Source organism: Passer montanus, unplaced genomic scaffold, assembly GCF_014805655.1.
Source record: "Passer montanus isolate IOZ18808 unplaced genomic scaffold, ASM1480565v1 scaffold33, whole genome shotgun sequence".
Lineage (NCBI taxonomy): Eukaryota > Metazoa > Chordata > Aves > Passeriformes > Passeridae > Passer > Passer montanus.
The window spans coordinates 5,459,016-5,481,045 of NW_024368041.1; the positions used below are offsets into that span (position 1 = coordinate 5,459,016).

At 39.5% G+C, this 22,030-nt stretch overlaps 1 protein-coding gene across 1 annotated transcript in view; it reads left to right on the top strand.

Annotated features, from left to right (window-relative positions):
• Positions 1-22,030, top strand: part of FER1L6 (fer-1 like family member 6) — a 68,180-nt gene that overhangs the window by 27,125 nt on the left and 19,025 nt on the right. Inside the window, exons 13-29 of the mRNA XM_039715407.1 lie at positions 135-315; positions 3,258-3,378; positions 4,700-4,800; positions 5,464-5,554; positions 6,363-6,482; positions 7,540-7,692; positions 8,991-9,177; positions 9,740-9,864; positions 11,838-11,972; positions 16,046-16,156; positions 16,829-16,990; positions 18,107-18,290; positions 18,477-18,661; positions 19,270-19,392; positions 19,530-19,569; positions 20,549-20,664; positions 21,761-21,892. Coding sequence (XP_039571341.1) covers positions 135-315; positions 3,258-3,378; positions 4,700-4,800; positions 5,464-5,554; positions 6,363-6,482; positions 7,540-7,692; positions 8,991-9,177; positions 9,740-9,864; positions 11,838-11,972; positions 16,046-16,156; positions 16,829-16,990; positions 18,107-18,290; positions 18,477-18,661; positions 19,270-19,392; positions 19,530-19,569; positions 20,549-20,664; positions 21,761-21,892 — 2,267 coding nt within the window. The remainder of the gene's footprint in view (positions 1-134; positions 316-3,257; positions 3,379-4,699; positions 4,801-5,463; positions 5,555-6,362; positions 6,483-7,539; positions 7,693-8,990; positions 9,178-9,739; positions 9,865-11,837; positions 11,973-16,045; positions 16,157-16,828; positions 16,991-18,106; positions 18,291-18,476; positions 18,662-19,269; positions 19,393-19,529; positions 19,570-20,548; positions 20,665-21,760; positions 21,893-22,030) is intronic.

Here is a 22,030-nt window from a genome sequence, read left to right on the forward strand (position 1 = left end):
ACCTTTATAAACTGTGGTGTGGTCAAAACAGAATGAACCAGAGGGGACAAAGATTTTCCACAGCTATGACTGGCCATTTTCTCTTTTTAAAATCTCATTCATGTTTACCAACTTCTGTAACCCTGGGTCTCTAGGTAACTTTGGAAGTAGTACTGATGGAGTGTCAGCAGGAGCTGGAGGGAAAAAGAAGACCCATAATGGAGAAGCAGAAGAAAGCCTTCTGCATGAGGGTGAAGATGACATTTCTCAGGACCTTGGAATACCCCTGGTATCTACCACACCCCCTGAGAAACCCCTGATCACAGGGGGGAACAGGTGAGGATCTGTGTTTCAAAACCTCATCATGTAGGACTCTGGTTCTTATTTTATTATCCTGTGGGACTCATGGATGAACCCAGGCAGCATTAAAAAATTTGTGTGAAATGGAGGCTTTCAGGTCCTCAACTGCATCTTTCACAACAGTAAATTTTTTTGTCTTCACTGAAGTGAACAGGCTCTGAGCTATTTTATATGCATCTAATCCTGGCCTCATGGGCTCTTGAATCCTTTCTGAAAGTGTTGTGTGTTACATCAGCTGTACATTGGAAAGCTACAGCAAAATGCAACTTCTTCAGTGCCATCCCTGGTTTAGGGTCCCACACCGTGATCACAAGTAACACCCAGCCAGTGTCCAGCTCCAGAAGCACAATGTCACATGTGAAACATTGAAATCTGGTCAAGGCAAAGTCACCTTCCCAGAACACTTTCTAGAGCTAATAATTACAGATACAGACTTAAATAGCATGTAATAACTGAGGTAGGAGGAAATAGGCTTTGAGAAAAGAAAATAAGACTTCTAAAGCAATGGATGAAAACATGCAGAACAGTTCTTCTAAATAACCTTGTTTATAAACAGAATTGTAAAGGTTTAATTCATTTGAAAAGTGAATAAAAGAAATAAAATAATAAAAAGAAATACTTTCTTTGTTGCTTTGGTAGGTAGAACAATCCCCAATACTGGTGACTGCCAAGACTAGATGGCACTTCTTCCTTTAGAAGGCCAAGCAGCCTACAGATATAAGGACGGGAGGAAAATATTGACCTGGATCTGTTTGGTTTCTGGATGTGTCTAAATTTAAAAAGCACTTTCATTCTTTTCTGCAACCAATGGCTCACTTAGATAAAATAGGAGTTAGTGAAAGAAAACGAGAATAAAAATATCATGGTAAAAAATTCTGGTTTTGCAACAAGTAAAAAAAGAGAGGAGAAAAGCACTTTCTATCAGTGCGTGATAGAACTGCAAATTTGGGTGCATGCAGAGGGTTATTATCTTCCCTGAGAGAAGCTGGGATTTTTTCATTTTCCCTTAACAAGAATTTAGATTTAAAGAACCATTGTAACAGAATGAATCACTCTTCAAATCAGCTATTTGCTTCTTGACTTGCTCCAGTATTAATAAAGTTTTCTCTCATTAAAGATCCCATTTCCTCAAATTTATGTAGAATGCTGCATCTTTTATTTCCTCCTGTGGTATTTAAAACAGTTTGGTCAGCCACAGATATCAATTAATGAGTTTTTCAGTCTTCTCATAATGATGTCTTGGTGGTCTCACCACTGGATATTTTTAGTATTAATAAGCACTTAATGGGATATCCAGTACTTTAGATAAACTGCATTTCAGATTCATAAATGAACAATGGAAAACAAAAAGAAGAGTATATTTTGGAGATTAAAACCACTAACTAACTAAAGGAACAGACAGAGCAATAAGACTTCTAAAGCAGACACCATGAAACTCCCAGGAGTTTTCCACACTTATGTCAAAACTTAAACTAAGGATAAGCTAAACCTGAAAAAGCAATTCCTCAAAATTGTAATAATGAGAATAATATACATGAATTTTCAGTTTTACATGTGAATTTTTTCACAGCTATATATACTCTTCTTAGTAAATCCAATGAAAATTCATAAGCTCTATGAATTTCAGGTTAAGAAGTTCAGGCCCTGAGAGATGGTTGAATTGATTTTCTCTTCTCTGAAAGCACCAGAATTAATGACACCCAAGGCCTGTGTAGTTCTGCTGTGCACAAAATTCAATGGGTAATCCTCACCTTGTTGTAGGTTATTGAGGAGAAAGTAAGTGGAAAATTCAATATTGATATCACATAGCGCAGTAAAATGACCTTATAGGGAAGACACTTATCTTTTTAAATGGAAAAAAAATCACACATAAACCTCTTTGGGATGTGTGGAAGTTTGGAGTCATTGATATGACACTCAAGAGCAAAAAGTGATTTGGTTTCCATGGTCTTGGATTGGTGATCTAACACGTGGCCAGTTCTATCTGAAATCACAGAGACGATCTGAGGCCATTAGAACCATGGCCAGAGGAACATGAAGTGGTTTGCAAATGTTCATACACATTAAAAAGTTCTCCACTGTCCCACCATTGGTATGGAAAATGAGGAGACCTCTAAATCCAGTGTGGCTGAGCAATGAAGTTTCATAAGGCTCTAGTATTTATATAAAGAAGGACAATGCGCTTATCAGGTACATGGACTTGGCATGGTACCTACTGCAGATCTAATCAAAACATCAGCTTTGTGGAGGTCTCAGAGACTCTGGGTATGCTGGCCTCCTGCTCATTTTTTTCAGTGCAAATCACTCATGCAGCTGAACACACAAAGAAAGCAGAGATACAAGAGTCAATATGACACCTTGGACTTAAGATCAAAAGTGTGAGAAGAGAGAGCAGTGGATGCATTTTATCACTGAGTTATTATGAGCTTGGTATTGCTTTTACTAAGCAGGCCTTGCAGATCAGTTTCTGACAGGGAATGTCAGTCTCCACAAACTCTGAAAAAGATCATCTTGTTAAAGGAGTGTGGTGTTGAGACTGCCATGGCTCTCCCACTGTGCAATGCGTGGAACCATTGCTTTTGAAGATGTGATCAGATATTAATCTTTGTTCCTTTTTTCACCATTAATAGTATTTCAGAGCTTCCCTGCATGCCTTTTTGTTTGGCTTTTCTCCCACCCTGGAAAGCACTGAAATGAGATCCACTGACATCAAATTGTTTCTCTTCAAGGATCTAACTAGTAGCATAATTGATGTTTGCGTTTGCCCTTCCCAGGGTTTACTTGCTAGCACATGAGAACACATCCTATTGTGCCTACAGTTTCTATGATGTGAGAGCACCAAACAACTTTTCTTTGCTCTGTGTCCCTTTGACCTGCTCTGTCACCTTCATGATCTGCTCCCTACCTTGTTTCCACAGGAACTACCAGTACCTGCCATATGATGAGAGGAAGCCATGTATCTGCATAAAGAGCTACTGGGGCAACCAGACATTTCGGCTGTACTCTTCCAACACTCTTGAGAAAATGGCAGATCACCTGGTAGGTGACAACCATCCTCCCAGACTCGTGTATTCAGCCAACTATAGCAGTGAGAGGCCACACTTCCCAAATCAGACCTTCAAAATTTCCCCCAGCTGCATTTCATGTTGTTCATTTTGTGAGAAAGCAGTTGATATAAACCCTTTCCTTTTTATTTCCCCCAAATTGCTTTGAACTATTAGAGCTGCTCAAGTATTCCTGACCACAACAATTATTTTTGGCCTTAGGTCTGCTTTCTTTCCTCAACAATGTTTTATTCTTTGAAAAATATTCAAATAATTAAATTATGAGATTCAGAGTAATTTTGTCTCCTATGGCTCATCCTCTAATGTCTTCTTGCCTTATATTTATATAAGGCACTCCTTATACTGGGCACTCCTAAAAGGACAATATTTGCTCTTAGTTTTCCTAAAACATTGACAGAGACAGAATGGCATGTCATCTCATGGGCAGTCACTCTGATGTCCCAGTCACTGTGTTTTCCCATAATGATGGTTTCATTCTACCTTTGTTTAAAGTTGACTATCAACAGTCTCAAGAAAGTAGGTTTTGTTGTTTGTTGGGGTTTTTTTAAGTGACTCCTAATGTTGAATATTTTAATGTGGGGCTCTCGGATTAAGAGTCTGGTTCATCCCTCATTTATCTATATATATCTCACGAGGAACAGCACCGAAGTCATACTTATGCAAGGTTGTATCAGGAGAAGAAAATTACTTACAACCAAACATTTTAAACTCAGGTATCTGAATATTAAACATCTGAATATACGAATGTGGAGAGATAATGTTTGTCAGTGCACCCCAACACCCACAGGCCTTACTGAAAATCCAGATATTTATTTTAGCTTTCAACAACAGACTCCATTCCCCATGGATAACAGTAGGTTTTGTGATGGACCTCACATATGGATTCAAGTGACCACTGAATTTTAAGATGCTAAGTCCAGCAACTTGCTAAAGTTAAGCAGCAGGATTAGAAACATAACCAAGAAGAAAGAACTATTTTTTTTCTCCTACCTAGTGGATAATGTTTCCAAATTATTGATCTTCCTCAAAGAACTAAGAACACAAAGTTGCTCCAAGCAGTAATAGCTTGGACAAGTAATTGGGAAGACTGGGAAAAGGTCAAAATATATCATGCTGCTGGAGTCTTTTCTCTTCAAGTATAGTGCACTTCAAGTATAGTGATATATCAAAGGTTCTTTCTGTCAGGCCACAAAATCACCTCCCTCATTCTTGCTAGTCATAAATGGCACTGTAACACCAACAGAATGACAAAGTGCCCTCCTGTGCATAATGGCTTTCTCATGCGTTTTTCATAGGAAGAATCATTAGAGCAAGTAAAGGACTTGATCAAGGTTTCAGAGACTGCAGCTGAGGAGAAAATGAAGAAGACCCTAAATGGTTTTATCAATCAAAGCAGGTAATAACCTTTACTAGATGCATGCAGAAAATTAAATTTAATATTGGCTACAAATTAAAGGCTAGACAACTAAAGTGATGATAATTTTAAAAAAATACAGTAAACTTACTGAGCTATATATTTTATTTATTTTGCTGTAAAAGCAAAGACCTTCCCAAATTGCAGTTTCTATTTAGACAGAGAAAATATTTATTGCTATTTTCCATATTCAGTATTGACAATAGATGACTGCCAATCATTGTCATATTGTTTTGGCTTTCAGAACCCTAAGAATACATTGTATAGGTGATAAGTAGGATTTAATAAAGTGTGTGATAGATACACTGTAAAAAAAACCAACCACAGTTAATATAAAAAAAAGGATGCCACATATTGGTATAGATCCAGTGGACTCTGTATCAAATTACACAACTGGGCTCAAAAGAGATATAAACCCTTATTTCTAGATACTATTAATCCATTTCTGGGAAGTGTGGTGCAGAGGTTTTGGACTTTTTGCCTTTAATCTTATAGGTACATAATGTTTTAGAGATTTTCAGCACCTTTGTCTTCTGGTTCATGTGCTGCAGCAGACACAGAACATTCCAATGTATTTTAGCACATTAGTATTCTCACATTAAAAAAACCAACAGATTTAAAACCCCTGTTATTCCTGTGTCCTAGGGCATTCATGGTCATTGCTGAAAAGAAGCCCAAAGGGTTGAACTGCACTGCTTTGGACAAAAAGAGGCTCATGCTGTTCAAGCAAGAGCTGGTACGTGCTGTTCTTTTCCTGTAAGCATTGATGCAATGATGATTCCTAAATGCACACTGTTTTTTGGGGTTGTTTTTCCTATTTTATTTTCTATTTGATTGCATCATATGGGAATACTTTGTAATACATATGAATATAGTATCCATGAGCATTTATTTCAATAAATCCCACTGTGCTTAATAAAGTCGTCAGATACACTAAAATGAAGATGTTGTTTTTAAATACCAATAAGGCATTATAATAATGAGATTATTTTTCCTGTCCATGCATCTTAAATGGAATGATGCTGAGTTGAGGGGAAAAGCACCAAATTTACACTGCTGTCAGGTGTCTCACTACTGTGGTGGTGCTGAATTTCAAGACTAGTGAAGTCTAGCCTTTGTAAGGACCTTAGGAGGAGGACCTTACTGGACCTAGTAATCTCCTCCAGGGAACCAGTGAGAAGAAACCAAACTGGGCGGAGGTCATCGGAATATTTATTACCTTTTTTTACTGTTTGTTACTTGTAGTGTTACTTTTGTAGCACAAAAGATTGAGCCTTTTGTCTGGATCAAGGTCCAGTAATTCCAGGTGACAATCACATGTTTTTTGGGACTTCCATACATGCAGCATACAAAGACAAAATGGGGGACATTCAGTTTTTATATTGTCCAGTTCCAAAAAGTTGATTTGTTTCTGTTGTGACAAAGAAACATTGAACAAAGTGTCTCCCATCTTCTCTTTTCAACTTGAATCAAAGACTGTTTCTCTTCCACTTCAGACTACTTGATAACAGATGAAAAGTATATATTGTCTTTCCTCACTGCAGGAAGCAATGTCCAGTGATGCTAAGGGAATCATTCAGCAGCAGAAAAAGAAGATGTCAGTGGATGAAATGATTCGTGAGACTCAGAGCTTTATAGATAAAATCCGATTCTTGGTTGATGAGGTAAGCCACAGAGAATTCAGAAAAAATTGATTTTCATAATCTCATGTGAATTATAACTTCTGACTTGGTTATCCAAAGAGTTCTCCTTCAGATATCTGGACCTTATTCTCTTTAGCATTAAATTAAATTCAGCTGTTATCAAACCAGGGTAGAAAATATTGGGCTGTGTGGTATGGAGAAGATGCACCACAGATACATATATTTTTAATAAGGTCATCCCATACCTGGTGGCTTGAAGCAGCCAGCTTTCTGATATGAAGTGTCACCACTTGTATGGACACCTGAATGGATTTGTACTGATATGAGCTTGGGATGCCTATATCATTTAGCCTGAGAATAACAGAAAATTTTATATATTTGTTTGGGCAAAAGTCCAGCCACTGGAAAGCTGTGCCTCTGAGAGCTGCCTGTGCTAGCAAACCAAAGAGGGCCATGGCTATTCCCTGGCACAGAGAGCAAGTGGCACAGTGGCATGGTTTGCATCCTACAAAAAAATTCTCTTCCTTCCTAAAACAGAGTGACCCTGCTTACAGTTCCTTCAGGGAACAGCCCCTTGGCTGGTCTTTTTCAAACCACACTGGAGGTTTGTTTGGGGAACATTATCTGGGAGAGGGCAAGGCAGTCTCACTGAGCATTGTCATAAGCAGAAAAGATGATTATATGCCAGTGTTTGAGCTTGGTCCGGATCCTTTTTAGTTTGCTGGTATAGATGAAATTGGTGGTATTTCCATGGTAGTTCCTTCCATGGTCTGTGGTTAAGTTATTTGCTGGGACAGAGCCATACTCAGATTCTTAATTTTAGTTTCTCCTTAAATTACTTATGAAGTAATCCTGAATCACTCTATAAAGCTCTTTACCTTCAGCTGTAATTAGAAATTGAGGTATGGACTGCAGAGCATGAAGTGACAGCCTCATTTAATTCAGAGGCATATCTGCCATTCCACAGGAGCCATGAGGGCATCAGCTCTTACTCTTAGTAATAGTGTTTCAACAAAAATATGATGGTGGTGGCTCATAGAAAGAATTCAGTTTTAGTTCAATATGCCTCATTTAACAGCCACAGAATACAGTGCCTGACGTGTTCATCTGGATGATCAGCAACAACAAAAGAGTTGCATATGCAAGAGTCCCAGCAAAAACCATACTCTACTCCCCAGCAAAAGAGCAGAGAGGCAAGGACTGTGGGAAGATTAAAACTCATTTCCTGAAAGTAAGTCTGTGGCACACTGCAAACACAAGTAATGCCTGCGGAGCATTTGGTATTCAGATTTCTTCCAGTGATAGTATTTTACAGATTAATCTTTGTAATGTAAAAATATTTGTATCCACCATTTATTAATATTTGCTTCCTACATTTATGCTTGTAATTTTTTAATCACTCTATCATTGCCAGGCTTTTGATGTATGAGTAATTAATTTCCTCACTACTTGTTATGGCAAGTATAGAACATTGTTCATCAATGGCTGTATACATAAACATATAGAAAAGGTACAGCCTCTTTGCTGACAAAAATATCCAAATGGAGCACATGAAAGCCTGTGAGGAGACTGGTGAGAGAGCAGCACTCAGCAACTCAGTGAGGAAACCTAGGTATTCAGCGTAATACAGGAATTATTTATACTTTCTATTTAAAACATGCTGAAGTTTGCAGATTATATGTCCAAAATACTGTTATGGGAATATTCGTGATAAAGGAAAGCCCTAGTGGGTATAAGCCTACAGAGGCAGTGTGACCAGTAGTACCTAGAGTGGAATATTGTGCAATGTAATTGTTTCTGTGTCCATCACGAAAAACCCAAATACTCCAGACAACATAACGAGTTTTTAGTGGGTTTTCACCTTGGACTTCTGAGAATGCTCCCATAAAACAGAGCTAAAGAGCAGATAAAAACATCTAAGACCCAGAGATACTTGCCAAGGTACTTGCTAAGCAAAGTACTATTTGCCTGCATGAAATAAAATATTCTGCAATTAACTATCCAGGCCCTTCAGTATCAAGAATTACCTTAGGGACAGACAATACCTAAACTCTGAACTTAGCAGATATAAATGAAGTGGGAAGTAAGAAAAAGGTCAAGACTAGTAACATTTTGTTTTCTGACCTGTCCAATAGCATAATATTTTTAGTAATACATGGAACTAACTACTGGATACCAGCAAAACTGCATGGAATGGAAAGTGGGCTGAAGTCTGGACAAAGAAGGGGATAAAATAGCACTTATATGTGTGCAGCTGTAAGATAATCTGTACAAACCTGTGCATGTTAGGCAGTATGCAATTTACATAGACTGTTAGTTGGGCAAACTACTGATTCCTTCCCTAAGAATCCAGAAGTTTCTTGTGATAAATGAGTTTTGAGGCCACTCACTGTGAAGAAATGCCATTTATCAGTATATCAGCTCAGAGAATGCTTTATTTGACTCTGGCTTGGTAAGACTCAACACCCAGCCCTCCTGAGCCCTCAAGGCTCTCTTGAGCTTGTTGGTTACATTGGATTTTTTCTTCAGCTCCCAGGCAAGCGCCCTCTGGGCTGGACTGTGCAAGCAAAGGTGGACATCTACCTATGGCTTGGACCTAGCAGCTATGCCCACAGTGCCATGGAGAATTTGCCTGTAGGATATGAGATTGAACTACCATCTAACACCAACTCAGGGCACAGTGCACTGCCCTCATCTGCTTGCCTGCTGTATAAAAGTAAGGCACTCTTTCTTCTCCCTATTAACAATTAAGGGAAATGGCCCCAAAAGATCTAGTTCAGTGTGGCACAACCCTTGTATAAAGTAACAGTATTAAGATTATAATGGATTTGTTTCTTCATCAGAAAAGGCTGGCTTCATTGCCAAGTCGTCATTCTGCCACTGACACTTTGTAGATGTCAGGGAAAGAAGGAACTTGTATTGCAATTTATGCTCCCCATCCCATGAATCTGTCTCCTTGTAGAGGGAGCATCCCTCAGCTCTCCTGATGATGCATAGAACACCTAGTAGATAAGAGTGATGGCAGACATTAAAAATTGGCCAATAAAAATTGGCACTTAATAGCCCTGCAGTAGAGACCTACATAACTGATTTTAAATGAATTCAGATGTGCTGCACAACTTCTGAGTGTCTCAGGTGCTTCTTTAGTGAGACAGCACTAGCAACAGCTCCCCTTGTCAGATCCTGCTTGGAGAGCAGCTGATGACTCTTCCCCTCCTGCACAAGTGCTGCTCTGTTTCCACGGAGCTGATGTTGCTGTTTTCTCTGCCCTGATGCAGCCCTGCACCTCTTCCAGCTGAGGGCCCACATGTATCAGGCCAGGGGGCTCATTGCCGCTGACAGCACTGGACTTTCTGATCCTTTTGCAAAGGTTACTTTCACATCACGCTGCCAGACCACAAAGGTAAATCCCCGAGCCTCTTTTGGTGACTGAAAACTCTTTTTTTGTTGTTGTTGTTGGAGGTTTTTTGGGTATTTTTTTTTTATTTTCGTTTTGTTTTGTTGGCTTTTTTTTTGTCTTCTGTAACAAATAAGGTATGAAACAGAGAAAATCTTGGTTTTGCAAGGAGGTACCTAGCAGGAAAAGTTAGATGCTTGCTGTTAAAAGAGCAGACCCTGAAAGTTCACTGTAAGCAGGCAAAAGTTTGCATGTTACCCACTACTCTAATAAGAGGTGCAGCAGTACTAGTTTATTTTAGCTCAGATATCAGATTCTCTGGGACCACTGGGAATTTTAGCAAGTGTACCTTTCTTCACATCTTTATTTCTGTGTTTTGAATTTGGACTGTTGTCATTGCTAGGTATAAATGTGGGTATAAGGATGAACCCTCATTCTCTTTTCCTCTAACCTGTGCATTCAGTCACTGAGCAGAGTGAGGACCTTTCCGTGAGCCAGGACAACCCTTTGCCATGGAATGTGGCAAAAGCACACTGGTAGAGCCTTAAAATGGAAATGAGCTGAAAACAGAGAGGTGGGAGACTTAAAGGCTGCTAAAATATGCCCAGCAGGGAATGGTTTCCCATCTCCCTCAGGAAACTCCAGGGATCAAATGGGCTCCTGTGGGGCCTCTAGAGAGATGTGGAAACTTCTACAGAGTTTCAGCAGGAAGGATTGAACTACAGCCTGGGCAAGTGAGCAGGAGGATGGTTCCTCACAGAACATGGAGACTTACTTTCAAAGGTCCTGAGCCCTTTACAACTACCCTGGAGTTTAAATTGATCAGGAATTATGACAGTCATGCCACAAACAGAATTTGCTGAGCCAAATGCGGTCTTGCTTCACACCAAATACAGTCTTGCTTCAGAAAAAATATTTAACCCTCCCATCCAATCCGCCCCTTAAACTTCACAGCAGACCGTTTTAATTTAATTAATTCTAATATTCCTCTGACATTTTATTCTGTTACAAAGCAAGTTCTGTTGCATGTGCCAAAGGGAGCAAAAATAAAGACCTTTCTCTAAATAGTAAATGTCTGCTTGGGCTACTTTTGCCTCAGGGTTATTAATTGTTTTTTTTCCTGTAATGTGATTTTAACTTCTAATAGAAGATGGTGAATGAATCCAATTAAATTAGTGTCTACATCCACCAGATTCTGGAAAGTATAATTTGGTCCAGAAAAATAGGTGTTTATAGGCACAGAGCACAGAAGTTTATTCACTGCCTGAATAAAATATTGCAGCTGATAACTTGCGTGTTTTCATAAGAGTTTCAGCTAAGAGCCAATAAATGGTAAAGAACCTTATTTCCATTCAAAAGAACGATAGCAGGTTATGAGTAATTTTGCAGTTGGCACGATTTTCTTCTTTAACTGTTATCTTTGTTAAATACATTTTCTGCCTAGACAGTTGAAACATTCTCTCTGATGAAATGCTATAAGCATCTGCCTAATTCAAATTACAACAAATTAAAAACTTCTGATTTCCTAAGAGTGATTAATCAAAATATCTTCTTTCTTTTTCATAAAGTGTTAAGTGTCATTACACAGAACGAAAAATAAGATTTAAAAAATGTGCCCTGAAGAAGTGAAAACTGGCCTCAGTTAGGGCAAAAGCTTTATTTTAATAACACTTGGCACGTGCCTGCTTTCCTAAACCAACCAGCTTTCCTCTAACTTTAATACTGAAGTTTGTCTACACAGACTGGTTGTCAAGTATTGATATGCTTTTAGGGATTTGTGAGGCAAATGGAGAGTGTGAACGTACGAGCCTCACAGCAAAAGATTTATATTCTCCTGGCTGGGAGGAGCTGCTGAAAAACGTGGTGTCCCAGACATGGCATTGCTCAGGCTGTGGAAAAGGAGGTCACCAGCAGAGGAGCATGTCCTATGAAGGGTACTCAACCAAACAGCTCATTAAACAATTCCTCTCTTCCATTAGATCATTCCTCAGACACTGTCCCCCACCTGGAACCAGACACTGCTTTTCAACAACGTTGTGCTCCATGGTGACAAAGAGGAGATTGCCCAGTTTCCACCGGAGGTTGTCATCGAGCTCTATGATGATGATGCAGTGGTAAACTCAGAACTCTTCTCACTAAAAACCTGGGCTTTTACATCCTACTGCAAGCATGAAAGCAAAGCTGAGTCACTGGATAGGCTTTAAATGGTTCACCTTGCTGAATAGAGCTCAGTGATTCTGTGGTTTGCAGTTTAACATCTGTGAACAGCCCTGAGATTCACTACATGGCCTTGCAAAGATGTGGCCTTTTATTTTCCCCGAGTGAATCTCGCTCCCAAGACCAGGTTACAGAAATCAGAAGCATCTTGCCCCCAGGTCCCTTGAACACTGCTGTAAATAGTTTGCCTGTCACTTGCTCTGCCCTAAATTCTGTGAAACTGTGAAAATCCCACTGCCATTGCAATGACCTGCTGTTTGCAGTAGCACATGGCCCTGACTACCAGCCTTGAAGCTCCTAATACTGCTTTCATTCTTAGGAAAATGAAATGGTGAATAATAAGGATTGGATAAGGGAGGCTGAGTTTTTAGATACCCCTACTACATCAAAAGAAACATTACATGGTTTCCAGCTGCAAGACAAAAGAACAATTACAGTTTTACACCTTGGGGCTCACAAAAGCTGTCATGGCATCAAGATCCATGACCATCTTGAATTAATAGGAACTATGAGCCATTGGGCCTCGTAGTCCCCACGCAAATCCTGTTACCCCTTCCATCTTGTCAGGGGCCACTGCCCACACACACGACTGCCAGCCCTTCACAGGCTGTAAGCCTCCTTTGCCTGTCACTTGCTCTGCCCTAAACTCTGAGAAACTGTGAAGATCCCACTGCAATTGCAATGACCTGCTGTTTGGAGTAGCACATGGCGCTGACTACCAGCCTTGAAGCTCCCAATACTGCTTTCACTCTTAGGAAAATGAAATGGTGAATAATAAGGATTGGATAAGGGAGGCTACATCAAAAGAAACATTACAGGGTTTCCAGCTGCAAGACAAAAGGAAAATTTCATCCTGGCAGATGCAGTACTGGGATCTATCATGCTGGCATTCTAGGCAATTTTACTGAAATTTGTAGAGCCACCAGTTATGGGTAACTTCCATCTGCTGAAAACCTACGAAAATTTATTCTGAAATTTGAAATGGGAAAAAATTTGGAATGTCATAACATGTTTTATGGATAAAACAAGCTTCTAATCATGATAGCTATTTATGTCTTTGGTGTAAGCCAGAAATATAACACCACATGGAATCTTTCCTCCTTATGGTGGCATCACAGGGGAGAGTGAGAGCTTCAGACAAAGTTCATTACAGAAGCCCTCCTGTTGAGTCACAAGGTGCAGAAAGATCCTCTTGCTTTTAAAACTCCTTATCAGAGAGGAGCTTGAGCGTGGCTGGGTCCAGTCTTAGTCCCACATTTTCAGTGATTTAAGTCTAAGGAAGTATAGAGGTGTGAGAGAACCTTTCTGAGATTCCACTTTGTGGTGAACAAAAAAGTTATATATTATATTTTCTTTTACTATCTTTTGGGATAAAGAACAAGGTGCACAAAGATCCTCTTGCTTTTAAAATTCCTTCTCAGAGAGGAGCTTGAGTGTGGCTGGGTCCAGTCTTAGTCCCACATTTTCAGTGATTTAAGTCTAAGGAATTATAGAGGTGCAAGAGAACCTTTCTGAGATTCCACTTCGTGGTGAACAAAAAAGTTATATATTATATTTTCTTTTACTATCTTTTGGGATAAAGAAGCAACACCATTTAGGGGATATATTCAAATATATTCCTAAGATTTCTCTAGAAAGTTGGCAACTTCATTTCATGAAAGAAAATGAAATCTTGCCATTTCAGTGAGTACCCATTTGGCAAGGTTTGGTCCATTTTCCTGCACTTTGCACTTTGTTTCATAATTTTCTCTCTCTCTTTTTTTTTTTCTTCTTTTTTGTGGTTTTTTTTTTCCCCCCAAGCATTTCATTTTACCAATTTCTTCTCTTCTCTCTTTGTTTCACTTTGTTCCCTCATTTCAGGATTCCAGTGAGTATGATTTGGCCTCTTTTGGTTCTTTTCAGTGCACCTCCTTTTATCCCAATTCTTTTGTTGTGTTCACTACTTTTCCAAATTTCCTTTATTTATTTTAATTGCATTTTATTTTATTCAATCTCCTTTCCATAGCGTTTGTTATACTTTGTTCTCTGATTTCAAGATCTCATTTCTTTTCTTGAAATGAAACTGCCTGGCCTCAAAGCATTCCAAGAGCTGATACGCTGCTGGTTTTTTCCAACATCAGGAGATGCCTGATGGTGCTCTGGTTGAGGAAGGAAAGAAAAAACTCTCTCATCCCTGATTCATTCTCATTCTGACCCCATAACTTTTCCTATGACATACCATTCTCCATAACTCTGATCTGCAGGTACTGCTTGGTTCAGCTGAAGAGTGTTGTGAAGAAGTTAATGCTCCTTTCTCCTTTCAAAATGAATGTTGTGTCTTGCTGAAGGGATAAAAATTAATCTTACAATTAAGCATCCTGGCATTCAGAGAAAGAGTACACTGAAAAAATACAGACTAATGGATACTGAGAGTCCTGGTTTTGCTCAGAATGAGCTCAGGGTTTATTCATTTTTTTAATCAAAAAAGCAAAGTCTCTTTGTAAACCTTCATGCAGGTATTTCACTCTACTGTTATTTGAGCAGTAGATAATTTTTCACCTCTTCTTCTGTGCAATTATTAAATTAATTGCTTTGGATTTTTACTGATAAAATGTAGATGACATGTGCACGTGAATTATTGCTGCTAATTATGTGAGTTATTGCTGGTAATTATGTGAATACTTACCTCTGCTGCAGGTGCTGTTCTAGATATTACGTGTTCCACCCATCTCTTCCTCCACTTACAAGGTACCAAGGAACACATCCTTTCTCCCTTATAGTAATTAGACTCCCACACAGCTGTACACAGACAGATGGCCTGGTTAAATGAAGCAGAAGAGTTCAACTTCACAGACCCTTTGAGAGCTGTATCTCACCTGCTTCACCTCTCAGTAGTGACAAGTTAGCTTAGGAACACTGCTGCACTCCAGAAGTTGTGCTTCTTTTTCCAGAAGCTGCCTACTCAGTACTCCTTAGGTACCATGCTTCAAGTGAAAGGTGAGAAGAGCTCTGCCTCTAGGTTGTTCCCTTCTGCCACAGCCTGAGCTTCTGACAGGAATCATCATCATCATCATCATGTGCTGGCTTCCATTGTTTTATGTAGGAATTTTCTAAATCAGGCCAGGCTTCAGATCTGTCCTGTTATGGAATCAGAAGGTCATAAATACACACTTAAAAATAAGGAAGGTGTTGGGATATGAAGCCAATGAGCTTTGTCACAGAAGGTGCTCCAAAGCTTGGAGCACAGCAAGAGGCAGAGATGGTCACGCCTCAGAGCTGCACTGGAGTGTGCTCTCCTCCCACCCAGCAGGAACACGGCAGTCATGTACATCAAATATGCTCCTGAACATGGGGCAGGTTCATGTGCAATCACACACAAAGAACAGAAGTGCCACAAGAGTTTATTGGCTGCACAGAGAAGACTCAGCCCTAATGTTGGAGAGGTGGTTTGGAAGTTCTCAGGTGATGAGAGCATGCAGTAATGCAGAAACACTATTCCATAGCAGGTGGAGAATATTGTCTCTCCAGCAAATGTGTGTTTTTGCTGATGGGCACTGTCTGTTCTAGCTCTTTTTAACTAGAATCACATCTAGAATCTTCCTGTGGAAGTCTTCTAAGCAGTTTTGCTCAGGATTTTTGTTAAATAGAATTGCCATTCTTTCCTTTTTTAGTAAGTAGAATTACCATGCTTCACTACGTGCATGTCTTTAGGGCAAACTATGTCCTACTAGGAAAAAGGACCTTTTTTTTTTTTCAGAAAGACACATAAACCAAATCCCTTGAATACTTTTTCTGCCATGTGTTTTAGCATCACAACTTGAGAGGGCATTTCAAGCCACATTCCTTTCACAGCACAACTGTTCTGCTCTGCAGCTTGTCTTATAAAATTGATTGAATTGGAGTGTTCTATGTGCCATTATCAACAGATATTTCCAATATTGGTTTTATTCATCCAAAAACCAGCCTGAGTTAAAACTGCTTCATTTTTCAGATTCCTGAGTCAGATCCAGACAGACTTCCCCCACTGGATCCACCAGATATTGGCCAGATTTACCCAGTCCCAGCTAACATACGGCCTGTTTTAAGCAAATACAGAGTGGAGGTGAGATACTTTGACTATTTCCCTTTCCTAACCTCATCTCCTTTTATTCTCTTGCTGAGCTGCACCAGTAACTGATGATTTGACAATCTTGATCAATATGATTCACATGGAAATAGCATATGAGGTCATGCAAGGCTGTGCTTCCACTGAGGGAACAGTGGAGCTGTGTTTCAATCCTGACCTGCTGGTACTTCTCCTGTGGCAGAGCATTGCTGGTGGATCCACACTCTGTGCAGCCAAGGAAGTGTCCACAGGAGACGGAGAGCTTCCCCTTGCAAATGGCATCACTGAGCTCAAGTTTGGCACCAGCTATTTGTCTCACAGGTTTTTATGGGTCCCTGACCTCAGCCAAATGGTGCCTTCTGCCTGACAAATGTCTACACCTTCCCTGTCCTTCTCTCTTGTAAAATTTGTCCAAAGTAGCCTTATATTAGAAAGCTGGGAAAAGTGGCAGCTTTTCCTATCATTGCAGTGCCTGATGCTGCCCAGCCTCACTGTTCCCTGCCGTTCATTCTGCAGCCTTCACACACCTCCTCATCAGCCCATTTGCCCATGCCAGGCCAGGGTTGTTCATTCTGCAGCCTTCACACACCTCATCAGCCCATTTGCCCATGCCAGGCCAGGGTTTTTGCAGGCTCACAGTTTCTCTCTGTTTCTCTCCACACACCACAGGTCCTGTTCTGGGGGGTTCGAGAGCTGAAGAAGGTCCAGCTCCTCTCCGTAGATCGGCCTCAGGTTCTCATCGAGTGTGCAGGGAAAGGAGTCAAATCCTCTGTCATACAGAGCTACAAGAAAAATCCCAATTTCACTGGCCTTGCAGACTGGTTTGAAGTGGTGTGTACAGCATGCTGCTCCTTGCCTGTCTCTTCTCTAGTCAGACAAGGTGTTAATTACCCATTATCTTCCTTTCTTGTCAAATAATTTGTTCTGTCTTGATTAAATAGTAAGGGATGTCAGTTCTTGTGCAAAAGCTACTGTTTTGAAAAGCTTTAAAAGACTTCTGCTACAATCATATGATAAAAGAAGATTATGTTTTTCATGTTAAGTCCCAAGTAGATAAGAAAATGTGTTGTAATCAGATTTTCACTGATAGGTTGGAACATGTGGGTAGCTAACAGAAATATATTTAGTATTTTTCCTCCTCCTTTCCAGTTTTGCTGGGTAGTGTTCAATTTCCTTTGTTTCTTTCCATTCTTACAACTTTCGTTTGTGTGTTACTGGGCTATTAAGGGGACTGATCATTTCTTTCGAGCTCAGGACCTTCTTACATTGTCACACCTGCTTTTATGAACTGCAAAGTATTGTACCACCTGTTGGTTGGGTTATGAGAGCTGCACTTTCAGAATCAGTCACCAGCAGAATTAAACTGTCTGTTCAATCTGCTATTGAGAAAAGCATATCAAAACTATAACATGGGTACTGAAGTACAGTTCCTACAGTATTTTTAGCTCCTATTGTACTGTCCTAAGAGCTGTTTTCCTCTTGGTAGTTCCTTCTATAAGCATGTAACCACACAGGGTCCACATCTTGTTGTTGGGCAAACTGAGGCAGATAGGGCATATAGCCTTAAACAAAGCAGCAGTGGAATTAGGACTCACAACTTCCAACACTGCATTTTATCCCCCTGAACACTCCTGATTCTCCTACTTTGTTCTAAAAAGAGATGCTTCAATATGAGAGCATGGGATTCATCCCAGCAGCATGGTCTGTACAGTCTACTCTGTACTTTAAAGAACAGAGCTTTCTCTAGATTTTGCAGAAACCCAAAATCTTATTGCCTATGCTGAATGCATTTTGCATTATGAATATATTAATTGCTAAGGAGGAGAAAGGAGGGAGGGAAGGAGGGAAGAGCAGAAGCCCTATTTCTGTGCATGAGAAATATTCTATACGTGTCCTACATGCTCTAGCAATTCTCTCAGCAATGCTGCTGTCTGTCCCCTGCACCAGGAGCTGCCTGAAAATGAACTCTTGCATCCACCATTAAGCATCTGTGTGGTTGACTGGAGAGCCTTTGGGAGGAGTACTCTTGTTGGAACACATACCATCAACTGTCTTAAGCAATTCCTATGTAAAACCCCATTAGGTCTTCAAGCTGCACCTAACAGAGTATACATTGCAGAAACTGAGGAAGGTAAGTGTTCAATTCTGACCCCAAATAAAAGGATAAAGGACCTTCTTAGAGGTTTACACTTAGAAGTGTGCTTTATTGTGTTGAGCATAGGATCAAACCCTTAATCGCATTATTATTTGATGATCATCAAATGCAAGGACAGTATTTCTGCAAAATCTTACCTAACTTGCAAAGTTTCAATTTCAGCTTCCCCTGAATCATCCCAGCCTGCTGAGCTATCCCAAGAAGAAGCATTTTTAGCTGATGACATCTATGCTGAGGTGGAGCAGGGTAAATGGACAGTGGTAGAGCCAGAGCCATCCCTCACAGCACTTCCTGCCACTGAGCCAGAGCACTCTGCCCCTGAGCCAGGGAAACAGAAGAAACAGAAGGTGGGTACAGCTGAAACTACCAGCTAACTCCCTCCTGCAGTCTTGCAGACTTCAGCCCTTCCTTAAGAAGTGGTAACCTGTTGGTCCCAGGTTTAGAGATTTTGGGTATTGATGTTTACACCCACACTATCTTACTGACCCTCAGAAGTAAATAACAATGCAGCTTTGACCCCACAGAATTTCATTACTTCCACTGATAAATTCTTTAAATTCTTGCAAATTCAAGTGGGAAAAGCCAATTTGTATCTGGATGTTTGCATCCCTTGAAATATCATCATTCATTATCTGTTTATTTATTATCTATTTATTGTCTGTTTATTTATTATCTATTTATTATCATTATTTGCCTGTTGTCTGGGTTGCTCCTGTGGCAATGTCTCCAATGTTTAAAGTCATGGCATAGTCAGTAGAAAATACAGAGATGGCTTTAAAATATGATGATCACAATGAAGTGTCTTGGAATAAAGGACAGAGATGGGAATTCATATTGCATTTTATTTACACTCTTAGAAGCTGAAATTTTCTGTGTATACAGCTGTTAATGCTTAATGTCATGAGTCAGGTGATTAGTTTTAACCAGTTCTAGTGCTTTTGTCATCATTTGGTAGGACATTAAAAAATCCATTCGACGGTCAACAAAGAGGAGAAAAAGAGCCATTGCAGATGAATCAGCTGAAAATGTTATTGACTGGTGGTCAAAATACTATGCTTCTGTGCTCAAAATGCAAAAGGTGAGTCACCCAGCATGCCCAAAATTCTCACAGATGAGCAGTGTTGTAAAAGTAGATATACTGCTGAATGATTCCTTTTCGGTATTACACTCATAATGAGGAGTTTGTCCATCATGATCATGTTTTTCTTTTGAAAGGCAAAAGGAATTTTTCCCAGTGAAGGAAAACCTGAAGACAGTAAGTAAATTATTTGCATTTTTCTAATGTTTTGCTCCAATACTGTCTCTAGTGTCACTTCTCTACTATTTTGCTGGCAACAATTAATGTCTGGTAACAGAATACTGTTGGTGTACTGGGCTCTTTCCTCTACAGCTGATCAGATGATGGATATGTTAAAACTTCACAGTCAGGGTTGGCTTAACATGAATTTCCTGTCATTCAAATAAATTATAAATTCTCTTCTGATCATTTTTGTTGCAAATTTTCACCTGTGATGATAAGCATTATACATATAAGACATCTCTGACATAAAATGTGTATCTCTAAATATTTAGTGCTGTTAAACACACACGAACTACTAAAAAAAATGAAAGTAAAGTGAACTCAAAATCCAGATTTCAGCCAAAGAACTGAACCATCTCAGTGTAACTTTTGGGGGCTCACCCTCTTTTTGTTGGGAAATCCCCTCAGTGTTTGGGATCTGACTTTAGTCTGGCGTACTCTTCCCATTTCTCATACTTCCAAGTTTTCATCAGGTGAAATACACCCTATTTTGTGACATCTTTAAGCAGAGAAGAACTTGGGTCATCCTGATATCTGAAGTAGTTGTCAGCCTAAACAACAGCTTTCAGTTTTAAATAAATCTTAATTTTTATGTGAAAGCTGATAAACCCTGTTTATTTGCATTGGGGAGGAGTCAGAGAGGGAGGAAAAGGGTGGTCTGGGAGGTGGCCATCAGGGAGGGGGCCATGCAGGACACCTTCACACTTGGTCCAGAAAGTTCTTTATGAAGACTGGCAGCCACAGAAAGCATACATTGCCACCTCTCTGCCTGGGAGGACCAGTGGTAAAAGAGAGGATCCCTATGGCTGGCAGTAGAGGAATAAACAGAGAAAGAGCAAGAAGAACTCTTTATAAAATGTATTTTGCATCCTTTTCTGAAGCTTTTATGTGCTTTGCTTATTGAAACATACATGATGTCATTAAATTTCTGCAGATAAGCAGACTTCTGACCACATAGCACTGATCATAGAGGATGAGCCAGACAAAAAGAAGAAGGATAAGACACTGAAAAGGATACAGAAGGAAACTCCAAACCTAGCAACACTGCAGGTAAGAGAAAAATAAGGCTGAGTTAAGGCTGTTGTTCACTGTGTCTCCAAAGTTTGACATCACAGCTGAGTTTGGCAAACCCTCCTTACATATATTTCAGACACTTTAAAATGAATAAAAGACACTAAATTATAGTGATAATGCCCTTCAGCACAAGGGACACAGAGGAGACCACAGTGTGGCCCACTTGGTCTTAGACATAGAATTTATTGGTGTAGACAAACCCAGAGAAACTTCAGTGAAATTCAGTTTTGTTGTTTGCATGTAAAATACTGCAGTTGGAAATCCCAAACTTCATGTTAAAAATATTGCAGCCTATTAGGAATGTCTGAAAAAAGAGGTGGAAAGCATTACTGTGATGGCTAGTGCATCCTTCCTGTTGGGAAATAATACTCAGCTCACATTAGATTTGGTTGTTTAATGATAGAGGGAATTTAAAGAAAGCTATATGGGCTGTGCAAAATGTCTGGAGAGATGAGAGGTTTGAAAAGATTAAGACAGTTTAGATTAGATTGTGGCTGAATAAATGGGAATTTGAAACTGCTGTTTCCATTTTTAAGAGATTGCAGTAGTATAGGCCCTTCTATTTCATGCTTGATAAATTACTGGGGGAGAGTATTGAAAAAACATGTTCTTTGAAAAATTATTTGGTCTTTTGAGCTACCCTAAAGCTCTGTCCCCACAGCACTTTATTATTGTGTGCTTTGCACTCAAATTTTATCACATTAACACGATAGAATAGGTCAAGTCAACAAAGGCACAATGCAGCAAGGAAACAGAAGCAAAGAGCAGCACATACACAATTTTTCACTCACAGCAGTGGCTAAAAATGTTCATTTTGGCCCCTCCAGATTCACTTTCAGCTGCTACATTAATGTGTCATTTTAGTAGCTGGGGAAAGCCTTTGGTTGAGGACAAAATTGGTCCTGTTTTAAACAGGGAATTAACTCTTTTCCTCAAGGATTTTGCAAAACCTTGGTTTTTATTAAAGTCTGAATTTTGGGTCAAAATTCATTTCTATTCATTCTTTAATAAAAAAGTTGCTATAAATATACTCACTGCACCACAAAATGTTAGCATTCTTTTATTTTCAAAGATTTATGAAGGAGACTTGGAGAGTGAATTTAATAACTTTGAGGACTGGGTGAAAACTTTCCAGCTCTTAAGAGGAAAATCTAATGATGAAGTTCATGCTGACGCTGAAGACAGAATAATAGGAAAATTTAAGGTAAGCCTTAATGTTAATTAAATGGGCAATAATTTAGAGATTTTAGGTTTTAATACATATATCAGGTATGCCAGGGATGAAAGAAATAAATATTGCTAGTCTGTTGTAAATAGAATTAGTTTTATTATTTCTAGAGTC